At 40.7% G+C, this 20,907-nt stretch overlaps 1 protein-coding gene across 1 annotated transcript in view; it reads left to right on the forward strand.

Annotated features, from left to right (window-relative positions):
- The first annotated feature begins 1,513 nt into the window (after positions 1-1,513).
- cdyl (chromodomain protein, Y-like) overlaps positions 1,514-20,907 on the forward strand; it is a 42,620-nt gene continuing 23,226 nt past the window's right edge. The window contains exon 1 of the mRNA XM_034231574.1: positions 1,514-1,819. Coding sequence (XP_034087465.1) covers positions 1,796-1,819 — 24 coding nt within the window. The 5' untranslated portion in view covers positions 1,514-1,795. The remainder of the gene's footprint in view (positions 1,820-20,907) is intronic.

Consider the following 20,907-nt stretch of genomic DNA (forward strand, 5'->3'; position numbering starts at 1 on the left):
ATCTGGCCTTTTGGAACGGTTTTATAAATGTTTATTTTTTTCAGTTCAAGTCCATAGTCCTATTTTTTTGTACCATTCAAGAGTATTTCCCTTCTCGGCTTCATTGAACTTAAAGAAAAGTGTTCAGTAGCTTTAAAAGAAATGCAAAAGGGAGAGTGCCTCTTGAAGTGTACTGTAACATATGCCTCACCACAATAAATGGAGTCACAAGATCCCAGGACACCTTTTTATGTTCACACACATACTTGTAAATGTACGTACTTGTGAGGACAATGGTTGTTAAAATGCATTTTGATGCATTTTCTAGCCCCAACCTTAACCATTTCAACTTAATGCTTAAACCCAACGTCACCCAAATGTGCTCATTTTATTCAGCAATTTATTTCACAGGGATGGTTTTATTTAAATGAAAACAGCATGTTGAGAGTTGAGTTTTTTCTTTGTAGCACACTCAGAGGAAAAGACGCTCCAAATCAACATCATTACTGAGCTCCTTTCCCCAGACGTTAGCATCAATAATGTGAAGCAGGAAGAATTTGTTTTATAAATGCTCCAAGACACAGCATTTTACTGTATATGAGTACAGAGTTTGTCTTAGAAAAACAATGTTTTTCCTGGTTTGTTGAGTAAGTGGTCGACTATGTATGCAGAGGCATGTGGTCATAATGTGTAGTTTTAAAAGAATGATAGAAGGAAAATCTATTTCAAAATAAATCAAATGTATTGCTACTTTCCACACTGCATAATTCAGTTGACCTCTTGAAATTATTATTTCTACATTGTACATGGCATCAAAAATTCCAGATATACAATGGTTGATAAAGAATAATTACATTGAGAATTAAATACAAAGAACAAGACACATAAATCAGGTAGTCTATGATAACAGTATATTTACTATCATTCTTTAACCTTTAACGATTAAGAACTTCTGACCATTTTAGTTGAAGTCACATTATTTCAAAGTCACAAATAGTAATGAAGATATGCTTATTCACGTGTTTCCTTACCATATTCATCTTTACCATATACTCCCATAAACCTGTGGAGTACAACATGGATAATGTTGTGTTGATGCAGCCCAACTGTGTCCTTGTTGAATGAGCTTATTTTAAATGCAACAGGGGGATTGTAAAATGGAAATGTGATTATTGTGTACTGTATTTTTAATGAATTAATACATCATGTCTGTATACATATTTTCAAATTAGTTCACATTTTGTTGTGACACGAAAGTAAAAAGGGGATATGCATGAGCATGAATTTAAAGCTATAGGAGTGAAACTTCCAGTAAGTCATTACTCCTTTAAAATAGTTTCTTCTGAATGTTTCCTGATGTAGGCTACTCTTAAACAAGGTTAAATAATATCTTCTGTTTACAGTAAAGAGCAGAGTGGGTGATAGAGGGGAAACTGTCTCAGCTGGTCTCAGTGAACACAGGACATCTAGCATACCATCTCCCGTTGAGTAGTTGGATTGCAACACAGGGCGCATGCAGACCATCAGGCTGTGCATTCTTTAGCTGGGGGCTAATTTTCAGACAGTCCTCGACTTGGGTCTGGGTAAACAGCACCGCCCCGATGGTTGTTTGTTTAAAGTGTGGAACGATCCATCGCAGAGCGCCGGGCTCGATTGACACTGTCTGCTGATCTGCTACTGCGGATTGCTCAGAATAACACGGCTGCTCGCTAATTCCCGTCTATCGGAGCTTTCGGCGAAACACCGAGAGAGTAGGGTCCAAAAAAAGCCAACAAGGCAGGCAAGAACCTCGCTCCGCCGGAGTCCGCACCCGAGAATGGCTTCAGGAGACCTTTACGAGGTAGGATAAAACCATGTATATGGAAAATGCTTTGTAATATTGACGACAAATGGAATTAGGAAGTAAAGGGGAGGGCGTCGCGCATGTAAAAAGCGGTGTACTAAGCCCTTTAGCAGGCGAAACTAACCCTTCTCATGCTTTGCGAAGACTATGTTGGTTAATTTATGCGTATACTTTGTGTCGCTTCTGATATACTTTGACATAATTCTTCACGACTGTAGTGAAGAGATAAGATGCTATTTACGGGCTGAACTCCTCAGTCTGTCGCCGAGTTGAAAGTCGTGGTAAAGTGACAGCGGCGCTGTGTGAACGGTCATGGTGAATAGCTACAGACGGAGTGATGATTTGAAGGTGCGCATACATGCCAAAAATATATGTTGTCATCACAGCCTTTACATCTGTGTGACTGTTTTGTTGGATGTTTGGCATATAATATGAGACACTAGTTTATTTTTGTATCGAGCAGTGTTAATAAGTATGTGTGAGCTCCTTTTGCAGTTGATGTGCGAATTTTTTTAAATAGTGACTCCGACAGTTTTGGGCGTAAAAGTTGCCCAAATGTGTAGTAGGAAGGTCACGCTGCCCTCGTGCGTAACATCACTCTGGAACCTGTGCCAGAATTTGCATGAAGCCTGGTTCCAACATCAGCTTCTTTGACTTACTACCATTAGCCTTTGTCATGCTGACATGGTGTCATATGTTCACTTCATTGTGGTGACAGAGAGAGATGGGGGGGCTGCGAATGTCTGATGACTTCCAAGGACACATTATATAGTTAGACAAAACAAGTTTTCTATGTTTTAAAGTAAAGATCACATTTCAAACACGCCACAAAGAAATTATATCTAAAAGGAACATGGGCATCCTCTCAGGGGTGTTCAAGCAGATAACACTACTCACAACACTGACATACAATATATGATGAGGCAGGACATCTGTTGAAGACAGTAGGCTATATTACATATGTGAGAATCAGTGTGTGATTGCCTTTTCTTAAACTGTTTTATTACAGTTGTCTCTGCTGACTGTCTATATGATCTATGTTTAGTTTTTGTTGGAAGAGGATCCATGGACGTGCGGCAATGTGGAAAAAGTCCTTATTAAAACATCACCACCCAATTATGTTCATTGTTTTGGCTATTATTTTATATGCTTTCATCTCACAACATGGATGTGTATATATTGTTTTTGGCTTTATTATGCTTATTTGAACTGGGATGAGCTTCATGCAGTCAAACATAATAATACTGCGCTTTAAAACTTGTTTGTTCTGAGGAAAACATTCAGGTTAACTTCTGAATTCATAATTGCGTGAATTACATCAAGGCAATATTTGTCAATATTATACTTTTGCTTATAAATCTAATTTCTACTTAGAAAAGGCTTTACGTGTGTGGGCTCTTGGATTGGTGTATGGCTACCTGTACTATTACCCAGTGTTAAATGGAAGTTGATTCCTTTATCACTCTAAAACTATGATTTTATCTTTGTCAATGATCATTTGTTGGTAGGCATTGAAATAGTTAGTTGAGTTTGTGGGTTGAACAGCTCCAATTGTAACAGTTTAGATGGACCAACATTGAGAAGCTAAAAAGAGTTTGCTGATGCCACTGATTAGCTTTAATTTATAAACAGTTGAAATATATAATATTAATATCAAAATATGAACAATTTCATCTAATTTTGATGTTTCCAAGTAATCATTTCAAATAGTTTGTGCATGCTGATAGTGCCAGCACCAATGACTATAGCTAACAAGGTTTTGTAGAATCGGTTTGTTAGATGGAGCTGTAAGGAATCATTTGAAAAGTGAAGGTTAGAAGATACATATTTTGTTGGGAAAATGTTGGGGAGTCAAGGATGTGAAGCCTTGACTGAAAGGCTTTGAGAAGAGCAAGCAGTGACCCCCACCAGTGAGTAATGCTAAGGACAAAGTTGAGTCGAATGTTCTTTTCTGGTTTTATATTTAAAATAACGTGTGGCCAAGATCAGTCTGATTTTAATACTGTGCGCACCAGTTGTGCCCTGTCACTCTGATCCATTGTTTCATATACTGTGTAAACTAGGCCATCGTTCACTTTTTTACTGTGAAAAAGGGTAACAAGTTGTGTCTTACAGATATCATGACATCAAACCATCTGAGAAATAAGCATTTTTGCAAAATCACGGATAAAAGTAAAGCTTTCTGCCGGCTTTGTAAAGTCAAATGGATCGAGGCAGCTATTGTGGGCAATGGTAATTCTACAGTGTAGTTAAGAAACAACAGTTAATGGGGTCAGTTTCTGTTTACAGTTTCTCACTGCTCACCCTTTATTTAATAAGCACATTTACCACTTTAAGGGGCTGAAAATGAAATTCAGATCAAAGGGATTGCCTCCATAGGGTACTCACCATGGCACTGGCTAACAGTAACACTGCTAACAGCCAAGACAATACAAACAACAGCTTACATGCTGACATAGCAAACAGTGCTAACCTGAGGTAAATGGGAGGTGTTATGCTTCCTAAACACTACAGGGGACAGGACAGTGCTATAAACCAGAATACATCCCATCCAGAAACATCCCCATATGATATCAATGCTCTGAATGTCATATTACACCTCTAAGCATACATTAGAAGAACAACATCTAGATTATCTATAGACTTACTGTTTATAAAATGTATTGAATGTAAGTTTTTCCCTATCTTTTAAATATGTATTGATTATTTGTTTACTGCCAATATCTATACTATAAATATATTCACACAACTCTTACAGTCCATTTAAATCCAACATTTTTAAATATATCTTGAAATACGGCTGTATACAAGATTGTATTTTCATTAATGAGTAACAAAAGATTGAAAGACATTTTAAAGTTGTATTAAATTTGTATTAAAACAGTCATTACATTTAGTGTAAAAGGCAGTGCTTCATGTTCCTTCATTGCACTCTTAAGCTTTGCTCAAATGTGCTTCTTCTTTAGCCATGCTGGTGTTAATATCCATGTATGCGCGCAGAGGATTACGATACGATATACTTTATTGTCCCCGTAAGGACATTTGTTCTGGTCTCCGTCCTGCAGTTCCGCATACATGTACATATACAAACATAGTGGACATTAACCTTTCATTTTCCATTTACACGGGAACGTTTGCGTTAACGCACCGAATTCGTTTTCAAAAAAGACTTCCGTTCACAGGGTTCCCGCGGGGTCTTAAATTTGATAATCAGAAATGAAGGCCTTAAAAAGGTCTTAAATATGATCAAAAAAATAAGAAAGGTCTTAAATATGATTTAGTAGGTCTTTAAAATGATCGGATTTGAAAGGTACTTCTGTATTGCGATCGCGTCTAAATGTGTTTTGGGGGAAATGTCCGGGCTGCAAAGTAACCAGTATGGTAATAGCAAGGCAAGAGAAGGCAAGGAAAGTTTATTTATATAGCACCTTTCAACACAAGGCAATTCAAGGTGCTTTACAAAAATGAAAGACATTCAGACAAAGGCATTTAAAAACAGTAAAAGATAATAAAAGAAACATTAAAAGAAAAATACATGAATAAAAAGTACAGGAATAAAATGTTACAGTGCAGTTTAAGATATGAATAGTTCACACAGAAGTTCCACTTTACTGATGAACACAACGGCTCAGTTTCAATTAAAAGCAGCGACAAAAAGATAAGTCTTCAGCCTGGATTTAAAAGTAGTAAGAGTTGCAGCGGACCTGCAGGTTTCTGGGAGTTTGTTCCAGATATTTGGAGCATAATAACTGAACGCTGCTTTACCATGTTTAGTTCTGACTCTGGGGACAGAAAGCTGACCAGTCCCTGAAGACCTGAGAGATCTGGATGGTTCATAATTTAGCAGAAGATCAGAAATGTATTTTGGGCCTAAACCATTCAGTGCTCTATAAACCAGCAGCAGTATTTTAAAATCTATTCTTTGACACACAGGAAGCCAGTGTAAAGACTTCAGAACAGGAGTGATGTGATCCACTTTCTTAGTGTTAGTGAGGACTCGAGCAGCGGCGTTCTGAATCAGCTGCAGCTTTCTAATAGATGTTTTAGTGAGACCTGTAAAGACACCACGTCCAGTCTACTGAAGATAAAAGCATGGACAAGTTTTTCCAAATCCTGCTGTGACATTAGTCTTTTAATCCTAGATATGTTCTTTAGATGATAGTAGGCTGATTTAGTAATTGTTTTAATGTGACTGTTGAAACTCAGGTCAGAGTCCATGACTACACCTGGATTTCTGGCTTTATCTGTTGTTTTGAACATTGCAGGATGAAGCTCATCGCTAACTTTTATACGTTCTGCCTTGGCTCCAAAGACCATTACCTCAGTTTTGTCTTTGTTTAATTGGAGAAGGTTCTGACACATCCAGTCATTGATTTGTTCAATGCACTTACTCAGTGTTTTAACTGGAGAATAGTCTCCTGGTGAAATGGTTATGTAAATGTGTGTGTCATCCGCATAGCTATGGTAACTTATTTTGTTGTTTTTCATTATCTGAGCCAGTGGTAGCATGTAGATGTTAAAGAGAAGAGGCCCCAAGATGGAGCCTTGAGGAACCCCACATGTCATATTTGTCAACTCAGATTTGTATTTACCTATAGAAACAAAGTTATTTCTGTCCTTTAACCTGTTAAGCCCGAAGGTCCCCGCCGGCGGTTGTTATAAGTATCATCACTGTATCATCACTGTAGGACACAAACTCACTGAGATATCAGCCAGAACAGAGAAGAAAAAAAACAACTGTTTTCAAAACCATAACAATAATGATGTCTTACCGTTGCTGTTTTATGATCAAAGCTCGTGTTCAAGGGAATACAAACGCTGCTTAAGGTTAATCCAATGTCTATTAGTCACTTTAGAATTGTTCCTGATAATCTATCATTACATTCATGGCAGCAGAGTAGGTAAAAAGTTTCGCAGTCCCGAGCTAATGCCGTCTCACGTGCTGTTTACGCAAACCTCTCTCTACTTGACGTAAGTGTTTAGCGGGACTTACTAACTGTCACTCGATTATATTGGCTCTAACGGTTCAGAAAAGGTATCAATCACCCAAATCGACCAATGGGTTCCAAAGATATGATCCTGCGTAGTATAAACTACGCCCGCTCCGGCTTCATTACGCATTACGCAGCCAGAAGGGAGAGCTTCACCACCGAGCAGGTGCTAGAGATGCTAGCTGACGATAGCTCATACCAGATGACTCGTCGTCGGATGATGAAGATCTCCTCCAGCCAGACCTGGATCCGGACAGTAGTGACTCGGATGTTGAACTTCCACCACGGGAAAGGAATGTAATCTCTCTGTTTTTATATATTACTTATGTGTTTGGTGGAACTGCGTCACAGTGCTAGCTTAGCCAAGAAGCTACAGGAATGATTAGGCAAAATGCTAAATAGTGTTACTTGTCTTTTTGGAGTTACATTTTCTAAATGAATGGCCAGTGAATGAATATATACATGTGTTTACTTATTTATTTGGTGTAATATTATTCATTTATAGTCCAATATTATCCTTTTTATATATTACTTTTGTGTTTGGTGGAACTGCATCACAGTGTTAGCTTAGCCAAGAAGCTACAGGAATGATTAGGCAAAATGCTAAATAGTGTTACTTGTCTTTTTGGAGTTACATTTTCTAAATGAATGGCCAGTGAATGAATATACATGTGTTTACTTATTTATTTGGTGTAATATTATTCATTTATAGTCTAATATTATCCTATAAGTATAAGCCAGTGAATTAATCTAATTTCTTTGTTTTTCCACATTTGTTAGATGAGGAGTGACCCCAGCAGGACAAAGCCACACACCCAGAAGACTTTCAGGGAGCAGCTTGCTGCAGAATTGTTGGAGTTTGCTGAAGGCCCTGCTGAAGGCCCTGCACCTCCACCACCCCCACCCCCTCCTCCACCACTCACATGCATGTCCGAGTATTATGGGGAAGATGCCACCAAGGTCAGGAAGAACTGCAGGAGGTGCCTAGATGCTGGACTCAAAAGGGTGAAGACACCTGTGTACTGCAGGAAGTGCCAGGTCCCTCTGTGCTTCACTGTCAAAAAGAACTGTTTCAGGGAGTGGCACGACCTAAATACTGGAACATTCAGGTAGGTATAAAGTTCAGGTAGGTATAACGTTTTGCGAGTGTTTATTTAAAAAAAAATACTTATACTTAAATATTTGTTGTTTTTACAAACCTACAGTGTGGTTTTATTGTATAGTACATTGGTAAAATGTTTGTTTTTACATGCCTATAGTGTGTTGGTAAAATGTTTGAAATAAATCTGCCCCAGTTGGAGTCAAATGTTACCTATGTTTCTGTTTTTTTTTATTGTGCAAGTACACCTACACACAATGACCTACAGTGTGGTTTTATTGTATAGTGCGTTGGTACAGTTACATACACACAGCTACACTTACACATACACACCTACACATACCCACACAGCTACACACACCTACACATACAGTACCCACACAGCTACACTTACACATACACACCTATACACACACACACACACCTACACTTACACACACCTAGTACACACACTCACAAAAATATATTTAAAAAAAAATTATTTTATTATTTATTATTATTTTGGGTGGAATGAATACCTATAGTGATTATTCAATGTAATACAATACTTTTTATAGTCTGGTACCTGAAAAAGGTCAAATGGCACTGATGGAACCAAATGTGCCCAAAGCTTATTCCGCCTGGACTTTATTTTCATAAACCTCTCTAAAAAGGGCAAATGTCACTTGTTTTGCCTCAATCTTGATACAGGGTACTTATTATATGTTATACTTTGGATTCCTAAAGCTTTTAGGCTACTAACCCATCATTCAAGGTTAGTCTTCACTATAAGTAATGGGTTTTCTTTAGGCAGAGACAGGAATTTACATTTTTTTGCTATGTTCCATCTGAATTTACTCTGACACAGAAAAATCTATATTGATTCTGACACTTCTACATCCAACTCACAGATGTAACCTTGCTTTGATAACAACAATTATTCATATAAACCTTTTAGAAGTGAAGTTATAGTCATTTGTTCTGGGAATGTCATTTCGAGCCTGAAACCTGAAAAACAGGCTCGGGGTTTAACAGGTTAAGTAGGTGTTTAAGTGGATGTCATTGAAGACCTTTACAAGAGCAGTCTCAGTGCTGTGGTTTGGACGAAAGCCTGACTGGAACACATCAAAACAGCTATTTAAATGCAAGAAATTACTCAACTGTTGAAAGACTACTTTTTCAATGATTTTACCTAGAAGTGGGAGGTTTGATATGGGCCTGTAATTGTTCATTACTGAAGCGTCTAGATTATTCTTTTTTAAGAGTGGTTTAATGACTGCAGTTTTCAGGGCCTGTGGAAAAATACCTGAGTGAAGAGACTTGTTTACTATATGAAGTAGATCTGAGGCCATGCAAGGAAAAACATTTTTGAAAAACCCTGTTGGAATAATATCAAGGCAGCAAGAGGAGGATTTCAGAAGTTGTATAACGTCCTCTAGGTTTTTATCATTAATCTGATGGAATTGTGTCATGGTGTTTGAATTGATATTAGGTGGACACAGAGACAAAACATTTGCTGTTCCTGATGCAGAGGCACTGACTGCTTGTCTGATTTTCTGAATTTTGTCAGTGAAGAAGGAGGCAAATTCATTGCACGCCCTGGTGGATAGAAATTCAGAGGCTACTGACACTGGGGGGTTAGTTAGTCTGGCGACGAACAAGGCACGTGCGTTGTTTTTGTTTTTGGCAATGATATCAGAGTAGAAAGACTGTCTGGCAAATTTCAATTCCATATTATAAAGGCCAAGTCTCTCTTTATAGATTTCAAAGTGCACCTGGAGATTTGTTTTTCGCCACCTGCGTTCATTTTTTCGACACTCTTTTTTCTCTGTTCTCACGGTCATGGCCTTTCTCCATGGAGATATTTTCTTCCCAGTCACTTCCTTTACCCTAGTTGGAGCAATGGCATCTATAACATTTTTTATTTTTGAATTAAAATGATCTACTAGCTCATTTACTGAGATGTTAGCAGGGGCAAGTGTGGAAGAAAAATTCTGAGTAAACATTTCCCTAGTGTTTTCAGTTAAATATCGCTTTGTGGTTACCTCTTTTTGAACATTTTTGTGAACAGAAATAGAGCTGTTTCTGTTCATTTTTGTGAACAGAAACAGCCTTTCAGTTCCCCCAAACAATTTGTATTGAAATAAATCAACATGGAACCAGTAATCATTAACTTTGTTTCCCCCGGCCCCTTATCGGAGAACACCCAGCTAGTAACCAAACAACCAAGCTTCAGCTAGCGGCAGTCAGAAATTAGGTATCTTTGAATCTACTTACAAAGGCATATGGGGAAGTTTAAGTTCAACCGTGTTTGGTTGGAAAACATCGAATTTAGTGCTTGGTTGAAACCAGTGGAGGGGAACATGTTTGAAGCCCGCTGCACCTTTTGCAAACAAAATGAGTGTTTGTTTTGCAAATGCAGCGTTAGCTAGCGCAGCTACTCCCGCAACAACACCGGGGGACCTCCGGGCGGCGTTTGAGTCTACGTCAGGGATGGCAAACATACGGCCTGCGGGCCGGATCCGGCCGGGGAGGCATTCCAGCTTGGCCCACGGAGCTAAAGGACTTTGCTAAGTAGGCTATGAGAGGAGGGGAAAAAAACTGCTATTTTGAATCCTTCCACTAGTGGGCGCACTACCGCACCGGTACCAGTGAGAGCGCAGCCAGACTGTAAAACAAGTAATGAGTAAGAGTAGTGATTCCAGTCAATAACCTCTGATACCCTCATCCCCAAATGTCTCTGTCAAAAAAGAGAAAAGTGGACACGGAGTGCCGAGTTTTCCAAGAAAAATGGACTGCATCCTATTTTTTTACAGAGGTAAATGGAAAACCTGTATGCTTGGTGTGTTCGCAGCAATTTGCTGTGCCCAAAGAATATAATATTCGCCGCCATTATGAGACTCACCATGGAGAGAAATACGACTGCTTGCAAGGACAACGGAGAAAAGAGAAGATAAATTACCTGCTATCAGGTCTAAAGAAACAACAGGCCGTTTTTACCCGGAGCCGAGATATAAGTGACGCAGCAGTGAAAGCCAGCTATCTCATCGCTAACTAAATAGCATCAGCCTCAAAGCCATACTCTGAGGGTGAGTTCGTGAAAACATGCATGCTGAAGGCTGCAGAAATCGTGTGCCCTGAGAAGCGACAGGCTTTTGCCAACATTAGTCTAACGAGGAATACCGTGAAGGATAGGATTGCCGATCTTTCAGAAGATTTGGATAGCCAGAAAAAAACAAAAGTCAAGTCATTCGTAGCATTTTCAGTTGCAATCGATGAGAGCACTGACATTACAGATGTTGCTCAACTGGCCATATTCATTCGTGGTGTTGATGAGACTTTGAGTTCCTTGAGTTCCTTGAGTTGGTTCCTATGACAGACACCACTAAAGCGGATGACATTTTTAGCGCTCTCGTTGAAGCACTGGACAGGGTCGGAGTGGACTGGACCCGTGCTGTCAGTCTGGCTACAGACGGTGCACCATTAATGATCGGGAAAAAAGCAGGTGTTGCGACGAAATTCAGGGAGAAAGTACAAGCAGCAAATGGAGGAGATCGTTTTTGGACATTCCACTGTATTTTGCACCAGGAGGCATTGTGTTGCAAGTCGTTAAAAATGGATCACGTCATGAAAGTGGTTGTCCAAACTGTTAATTTTATCCGAGCCAGAGGGCTGAATCATCGTCAGTTCGACAGCCTCCTCAGTGATAAAGACATCACCTGTAGCCAAGGTGCCGTGCTGAAGCGTTTTTCTGATCTACGCGAGGAAATTGGACAGTTCATGGAGAAAAAGAGTAAGCCAGTGCATGAATTTAAAAAAAAAACAGAATGGCTGCAGAACCTTGCATTTATGGTAGATATTTCAGAGCACTTGAATAATCTGAACATAAGCTAGGTTGCAAAAAAGTTGTCACAGAATATTATGACAGCATACGCTCATTTAAGTTGAAGCTGGCTTTGTGGGAGACACACACAGCTGTCAAGTGGTGACCCTGCTCATTTCCCTCATCTAAGAAATGTGCATATGACCGGAGTTACTGCTGACATGAGTCGGTACAAAGACAAAATTACGGAATTGCTGCGGGAGTTTGAGCGGCGGTTTCAGGTCTTTGGTGAGCTTGAGACAGAGTTTGCAGTTTTTCACTCGCCATTTGCAGTTAAGGCTGCGGATCTGCCCGTCGACATACAACTTGAGATAATCGACTTACAATGTGATCAGGATTTAAAGGACAAATTTGCCTCGTCAGACTTGGGCACATTTTATCGGTATCTTTTGCCAGGATACCCCAAATTGACAGCCATGGCAGCAAACGTTTTGAGCATGTTTGGGACCACCTACCTTTGTGAACAGGTTTTCTCTGTAATGAACATTACTAAAACAAAGCTGCGCTCAAGACTCACACACAAGTGCCTGAATGAAATAATTAAATTGGCTGCTAGTCAGGATTTTAAGCCTGATATTGATGCCCTTGTGAGGGCTAAAAGATGTCAAGTTTCAGGAGAAAATTAATCAGTGAGTTGACCTACTGTTCTGTGACCTCAGTTCTGTGAAAATAAGAACCTACTGAAATATTTGAACATTTTGTATTATGTCACTGAACATTGTGTATTATAATGTCAATCAGCAGCTTCATTAGGCAAAAAATAGTTTGATTTTTGATGTGACACTGTGGCTGCACTGCCCCAACTTTTTTTCAATATAGAAATTCTATATTTTCAAGGCAAGGGAGGTAACTCAAACTCCTCACTTAATAGCTCCCACGTTTTTATTTGTATTTTGTGGTGAGTCAGTTCAGGTGGAAACTGTGATCTGTTGTAATGAACATGTGTGTAGCACTTGAAATTGCACTTGTTTGTCTTAATACATTTCAGTTTGTTCATAACGTTTTGCGTCTCATTACATGTGGACATTTTCCGAATGTACTTGTAGCCTACTTATTTGCACTTAAACAGAAATATTGTCGTTATGTAGGGCCTGTGGGTTATTATACTATGATTTTACTGGTCCAGCCCACTTTAGATCAAAGTGGGCAGTATGTGGCCCCTTAACTGAAATGAGTTTGCCACCCCTGGTCTACGTCAACCCTAAAAGCGGAGGTGGTGTGGACGCGGTTAGTGCTAGATCGTATACCTCCTGGGTTTTAGGTGGCGGAAGTGACATAATCGTGGATGAGAAGTCTGCAACTTTTGCAGCAATCGACAGCACATCTGGTAGTAAAAGTAGACACATTTAATTTAATTTTGCATGGGCTCTTCGCGACTCTGGAGTCCAGCAGGAATCCGGAGGACAGTGTACAGGAGTGAGAGGGAGCACACTCCTAAGAAACCTCCCCCCTTTTTTAAAATAAACCTCGTACTGTGTGTGTCGCTGTAATCCGAAATCAAACTCACTAAGTGGCTTTCTGATTGTTAAATCCCATCTATGCTTTTCTTCTTGTGAGATGTCATTTTTTTAAATATTAGTAATAGCCTGCTGTCCTCCAAAGTTATGAATTCTCAAAATATTATATTTATATATTTAAAACAATTAAAGAAAAACTAAATAATAATAAAATGTCTCCACTGATCTGTGTTGTAAATGTGATTTCTGTATGATTCCAATCGCTTCTTATAGTCAAAATCAGCAAATGTACCGAGCTCCGCTACAACTAGGTTACATGGGAGCGATGAGGATTGAGGCAGGGACGAGCTCTGCCTCACGTAAACCCACAGTAACTTGCTGGAGCGCGGCCACTAATTTAGCGCGGCCACTTATTTTGTGAGCACGCTCAAGCCAGCTACTGTGGGGTGAGATGAGGCACAGATGAGATCTGCCTCACCTCAGAATGCGTCACCCCACAGAAACTGGCTGGAAAGCGGGCACTAAGCGCATGCCTGCACCATCTCACTGTAGGTCACCAATGTAATGTTTGTAGATCCCTTTATTACATTTATCCTCGCCATCCATAGTCTCTAAATAACTTATTTCACGTATGATATTTAGGCTCGCTGGTCTCATCGTACAACGCAATGAAAAAAGCACCAGGAGAGGCAGCTATAACCTCTGCCGCACTGAAGGGGGCGCACGTGAGCCCACAGGTTCTTATTGCTACTGTTATTCTCAGAGACGGTAGACGCAAACAACAAACTAGAGTTTTGAAACTAGAGAGATAAGGAGGACTTTTACAAAAAAGTAATAGAGATTGTTGTCCAGAAGGATAGCATGGACTTCATCTTCAAGTCAAGGTAAGACCACAATTGTAATGAAAATGGGATCTTACTAAGAAAGAACAATCCAATATTTAGATTTTGGGTATCCTTTTGTCTGTTTAAAATTAATCATAGCATCAGACTAAAAAAGCTTTTGAAAATAACAGAATATTTCGATTAAGGTCAAAATATAATATTTGTAAATCTGACTCTGAAAGAGTCAGTGCCTCACCAGCCATGAACCTCACCGCACGTCACTGATACATACATACAGAGACCGTTATGCTGTTATGTTCAGTCATCGTACTTATGTTGAACATGAATACATTTACTTCGTAAGTAATTATGGGACGTATTTCTTCTTTCCTAGCAATTTTCCTTCATACTTTCTTGCCGTGAAATAGGTCTTAAATTCTATTCAAAGTGGTCTTAAAAAGGTCTTAAAAAGTATTACATTTGAGTTGGTGAAACCTGCAGGAACCCTGGTTCACACGCATTCGGCTCATTTAACGTGTCCGTTCCATGGTCCGTTCACACGAGACCACTGGAAACGCTGTAGCACATATGCCGGGCCTGTAAGTGGCGCTGTACTTCCGCACGAGACCGCTCGAAAGCGCTGGAGACACTGTAGTACATATGCCGGGCCTGTAAGTGGCGTAGTAACTTACGCCACAAAATACACCAAAAGCAGTGAACCTCCCCCGAGCATGGTTGCCATGGTTGCCCATCTGTTTATGCCCCATGGTGGATTTAGCAACATGTAGTTCATGTAATTCTCCATGTCCACTTGTTGCTGATGGTTAATAGGAGCTGTAAATGTTGCACTAACATCTGTAGCATGGTCAGTAGCAGTAGCAGTACCGTTATCGTTTGCGGGGTCCGTTTCCGCAGTTCCGGTACGGCCTCGTGTGAACGAACGGGCTATACGCGCGAGAGAAGTAGCAGATACAACCCGTTTCGTTCTCGTGTAACAAATGGCAAATGTAACATTACGGCTGTAATTTTTTTTGACAGTAATCTAAAGCAAATAGTAGTGAAAAAAATCACAAAATTGCAGACTCTTAATTTACCATTCAGTTAAGTGCTGTTATTATTCCAACATTTTAAACATATAAATTGTTCATGTAATAGTCATTGTAATTCTTATATTTTAGACATTCTAGACATTTAAATTCCAACTTTAACAACATCCTTTTGTCCCCTGAGGTATATTTCCAAAGTCAAAGCAAGTTTAAAAAAATAATATATATATGAAAGATGTTTATTAATCAGTGTTTCGACTAATTTACCAAAAATCTCGACTTTGACTGTTAATAGAACTGTGATTTTTCATGTTAAAAATTTGGTTATTTTAGATTTTTGTGTAAAGTAAAGACATAAAAATGGTGTTTTGGGATACTGCTGTTCTAGTAAAATAGTATATTATTCCAGTGTGTAATGCGGGTGTTACTTCCTGGTCTTGTCGGTGTCATGCAGTCGAGTGGTGCAAATTGTCCTTCAATGCAGGCTCAGCTGGCTATGGGGATGTGGTCAGACATGCTCTACTGCACCTGTAAGTTGTAACCACATAGTGAAGATTTACATTACACACCTGTCTTTACGTCCCTGACAATATGTTCTTCTCACTCAACTTTTGGGCTAAATATACATTTGGCTGCTGATGGAGGACATGCCCACCTCCAGTCTTTCAGCTCATACTGTGTTACTAAACCTCCTCTATCCGCCTCCTCCACTTTGCTTCTCCTTTTCTTTGCATGTCTCCCTTCTATTCTGATATATAGTTGAGTGTGACATCCGGGACAGTGCGCATTCAAATATCCTATTCATTTCAGTGACACCCCAAGCAGGACACCCATCAAAGGCTGTTTAATGTGCTCAAACCATCTCAGGAAATGTTGAGCATGTATCACCACGGATGTATAAAACCTATTGTTCCAATCCTCTGTATCTGATTTAACAAGCAGTAGTCAATGACATGTTCTTTCAAAATTACACTAAAGTAAATATTAACAAATCTACTGACTGCAAAGGGTCATACATTGCTTGAACTGGTGAATGTTCAGTGTACCTTTATTATAAACAAGCTTCTGATGGATTCTAGCTGGATGTATATTAGACATAAAGGGTTGAAGGGAGTCTTACTGATTCCCATAGCATTGTTTTCTCTCGTGCAGTTGTTGGTTGATGTGAATTGAAGTGTTGTAGTTGGCTTGTCTTTGCTAGCTGTCATTTAAGAAAAAAGGACCTTTTATTCTTAGTTTGATCCATCTCTTTAACTTGCAGGAGAAAACACAGACAGCCCGAGCTGACCATTTACGGTTTTGTATGAGGTAACTCCAAAGCCACCGTATCTTTTTAATGTGCAGTTACATTTGGAGGTGTGCGTTAGCTATGTCAGCTACAGCAGCTGTGTGCGTGGGCTCTGTATGCTGTAATGCCTATAAACTCTTCAGCTTAACGGTGCCCGATGAACACTGATGGACCAATGAGATGATGGCATACAGATGAGTCACTGGCAATTATGTTCCCCCTTATACCTTATGTTATATGATAATAAAGCAAAGCCTACCTTTAGGATATAAATAAAGCCAGAAGCAAAAGTTACGAAAGGATAATGAATGTTTTTTTGACAGCTATGGATTAGAAAGAAAACCTTTATACAGCGTTCACACTCAATGAACGTAGATTTTCCTTTTACATAACAATACATTTATTCCACTCTTATATAAAGAGAATTACAATAATGCATTTCAACCATAAATATACATCGAAAACAATTGCAATAATCAATGATGGTGCATGCATGCAGTCAAATCAAACACAAAACAAGTGGTTTTAAGTCCCCAGTTGATCTCAGTCTTCTGGGACTGAAACAAAAAGGTCTTTACCTGCTTTACTTTGCTTGGTTCAACTTTGAGTACAAAACTATGGTATGTGTTTTTGCTCCAAGTTTAAATGGGAAGTAGCAATACAATATGTAGTGCACTCTTACACTGTTGAGTTCGGGTAATAATATTAGTTTTTTACTTACAAATGATGTATCGTTTACATATTTGTAAATGCATCTTTTCCTTTTCATTTTAGCCGTTGCCCACTCAAAACCAGAGATTTTGAAGGTAGCTCAAACAGACCAAGGGACCAACTTCATGTCTAAAGTGTTTGCCCGAGTACTTGACACCTTAGGTATCAAGCATGTGACATCCAGCCCATATCATCCTGAAAGTCAGGGGGCATTAGAGAGGTTTCACCAGACTATGAAATGCATGTTAAGAAAACATTGCCACGAATCTCATAAAGATTGGGATGACGGTGTTCCTTTAGTGTTATTTGCTGCCCGTGAAGCTGTTCAGGAGTCTCTAGGTTTTAGTCCTGCTGAGCTAGTGTTTGGACATGAGTTCAGAGGTCCTTTAAGAGTTCTTAAAGAGCATTTGATCATGCCAACGAAAAAAGTTTGCAGTATCCCGGAGTATGTCGCCAAACTTAAGGATCGTCTACATCGTGCTTGCTCCTTGGCTAGGGAAGCTCTGACCTCTACCCAGGGGAACATGAAGAAACGCTACGACCAGAAGGCGGTAGCGCGCTTGTTTCAGCCAGGTGACAAGGTGTTGGTTCTATTGCCTGTACCTGGTTCTGCTCTGTCTACTAAATTTGCTGGTCCTTATGTTGTAGATAAGAAGCTCGGTGAAACAAACTACGTCATTCAAACACCTGACCGCAGACGTCCTACCAGAGTGTGTAATATCAACATGCTGAAGAAGTACTGCACCAGGGAAGACCAAAGTGAGTCTTCTAAAGCTCACCAGGTGGAGACAACCGTCTCTCCTATGGCTTCAGTTTCAAAGGTGAGCTCAAATGAGGATGAGTTGGTGATGCGCAGTGCAACACCACAGGGGGCAAGACTAAGCAATACTGAGGTATTGGCTGATTTGCTCAATTACTTGTCTCATCTTCCTGATATGCAAGGAAGTGATATACAGAAACTGATATTTGACTTTGCATGTCTTTTTAATGACACTCCCTCACAAACTACTGTCCTAGCTCATGATGTGGTTTTGACCAACCCCTCGCCCATCAAACAGCGTGCGTACAGGGTTAACCCAGTTAAGAGAGAGGTTATGGAAAGGGAAGTTGAGTATCTACTTAAAAACGGATTTGCAAGGCCTAGTTCCATTCCCTGGAGTTCCCCTTAATAATAATAATAATTCCTTACATTTATTATAGCGCTTTTTCAATGACTCAAAGCGCTTTACATATACACACATTACACATATATCATACATGCAATGGTCAGATACTGTGGACAATACCCACAGGAGCAAGTTCAGGTGAAGTGTCTTGCCCAAGGACACACCGGCTTTACAGACGCAGCAGCGGCGGGTTTCACCCCTTGATCTGATGATCATTGCACAGCGCACTGCACCACACCGTCCATCTTCACGCCTCGAGGTCATCGAGGCGCTTTTACAAGTACACATTGGTATTATACATGTACTGTGGACATTACCCACAGGAGCAAATCCGGGTGAAGTGTCTTGCCCAAGGACAAAACGGCCTGACGCAGTGGCGGCAGGAGCGGGTTTCGAACTGGAGTTCCCCAGCACTCCCCCTTGATCTGATGATCGGATGCACAGACCACTGCGCCACCCGTCCCTTGTGTGCTAGACACAAAGTCAGATGGAAGTCCCAGATTCTGCACTGACTTTCGCAAGGTTAATGCTGTCACTGTCCCCGATGCACACCCATTACCGCTCATTGATGACTGCATCGATGAAATTGGTCCTGCACAATTTGTCAGTAAGCTGGACATGTTAAAGTGGATACTGGCAAGTTCCTTTAACACAGCGTGCTTCTGACATCTCGGCCTTTGTGACACCGTTTCCTTCAGTATACTGTGATGCCTTTCGGTATGTGTAATGCACCTGCCACCTTTCAGAGGCTTGTAAATCTTGTATTAGGACATGTTCCAAACTGTAAGGCATATCTGGACGACATTGTTGTCTATTCTAATGACTGGTCTAGCCACATGTCTACCTTAAGCGAAGTTTTGAAATGCTTGTCGGCCGCATCCCTAACGCTTAAACTTGCCAAATGTGAGTTTGGAAAAGGTACCGTTCTCTACCTTGGTCAGCAGGTTGGTCGAGGGCAGGTGTGCCCTGCTGATGCAAAGATCAGGGCAATTGCCTCCCTCCCAGTGCCATCCACCAGGAAGGAACTTCGCCGCTTCCTAGGAATGGCAGGGTACTATCGCCGTTTCTACAGAAACTTCTCCTCGGTGGCGGCCCCACTCACTACGTTGACCAGTCCCTCAAAGCCTTTTGTTTGGTCCGGTGAGTGTCAACAGTCATTTGAGAGCCTAAAAGGTATTCTGTGTTGGACTCCTGTTCTTTCTGCACCAGACTTTTCGAATCCATTCAAGCTCGAGGTCGATGCCAGTGGAGTTGGGACAGGGGCTGTTCTTCTACAAGAAGATGCACAGGCCATCGATCACCCCGTGAGCTACTTCTCCCGAAAGTTTAACAAACATCAGTTGAAGTACTCTACTATTGAAAAAGAAGCTTTAGCTCTATTGTTTGCCTTGCAGCACTTTGAGGTGTATCTTGGCTCCAGTGTAAAACCTATTAAGGTATACACTGATCATTACATTGCATTTAGCTGACGCTTTTGTCCAAAGCGACTTACAATAAGTACATTCGACCAGGAAGACACAACCTTGAAGAAAACAGAATCATATAAGTACATCAGGTTTCATAGAGCCAAACATTTCAAGTGCTACTCAACTGGCTTTAGGTAAGCCAGTCCTTTATTAGTATAAAAGTGCTTCGTTAATAGTTCTAACGCTCGAAGTGGAGTCGAAAGAGATGAGTTTTCAGTTTGCGCCGGAAGATGTGCAAGCTATCTGCCGTCCTGATGTCAATGGGGAGCTCATTCCACCATCTTGGAGCCAGGACAGCAAACCCACGTGTTTTTGCCGATGGGAACTTGGGTTCCCCTCGCAGCGAGGGCGCAGCGAGTCGTTTGGCTGATGCAGAGCGTAGTGCACGCGCTGGGGTGTACGGTTTAACCATGTCCTGGATGTAGGAAGGGCCAGATCCATTCGCAGCATGGTAAGCAAGTACCAGTGTCTTGAAGTGGATTCTAGCAGTTACCGGAAGCCAGTGAAGGGAGCGGAGGAGCGGAGTGGTGTGGGAAAATTTAGGAAGGTTGAAGACCAGACGAGCCGCTGCATTCTGGATGAGCTGCAGAGGTCGGATGGCACATGCAGGTAGACCAGCCAGGAGGGAGTTGCAGTAGTCTAGGCGTGAGATGACGAGAGCCTGGACCAGAACCTGAGTCGCTTTCTGTGTCAGCTGGGGACGTATCTTCCTGATGTTGTAAAGCGTGTATCTGCAGCAACGGGTTGTAGCAGCGATGTTTGCAGTGAAGGACAGGTTGTTATCTAGATCACAATCCGCTGGTTTTTCTTTCAAGGATGTACAACCACAATCAACGCCTTATGCGTTGGTCATTGATTGTCCAGAACTACAACCTTGACATAAGCCATAAAAAGGGGTCCGATAATGTTCTTGCCGATGCACTATCTCGTGCTATGTAAATAGAACATGTTCATTGTCAGGTCCAAACATACTGTTTGGATTTATATGTGTGGGGGTGTTACGTGCCAGGCAGGCTGTACTTGTGTGGTTTTCCTTCACCTCCTGTGTTTCTCTCTTCTCCCTGTCTTCTGCACAGCTAATCAGCAGCTGATCGGTATCTGCCTGTGCACCTGAGTCTGATGGCTGATTGGATCCTCTCACCCTCAGCTGGCCTATCAGCAGCCAGGGCCGACCA

This window comes from Gymnodraco acuticeps, unplaced genomic scaffold (assembly GCF_902827175.1).
Source record: "Gymnodraco acuticeps unplaced genomic scaffold, fGymAcu1.1, whole genome shotgun sequence".
Classification (NCBI taxonomy): domain Eukaryota; kingdom Metazoa; phylum Chordata; class Actinopteri; order Perciformes; family Bathydraconidae; genus Gymnodraco; species Gymnodraco acuticeps.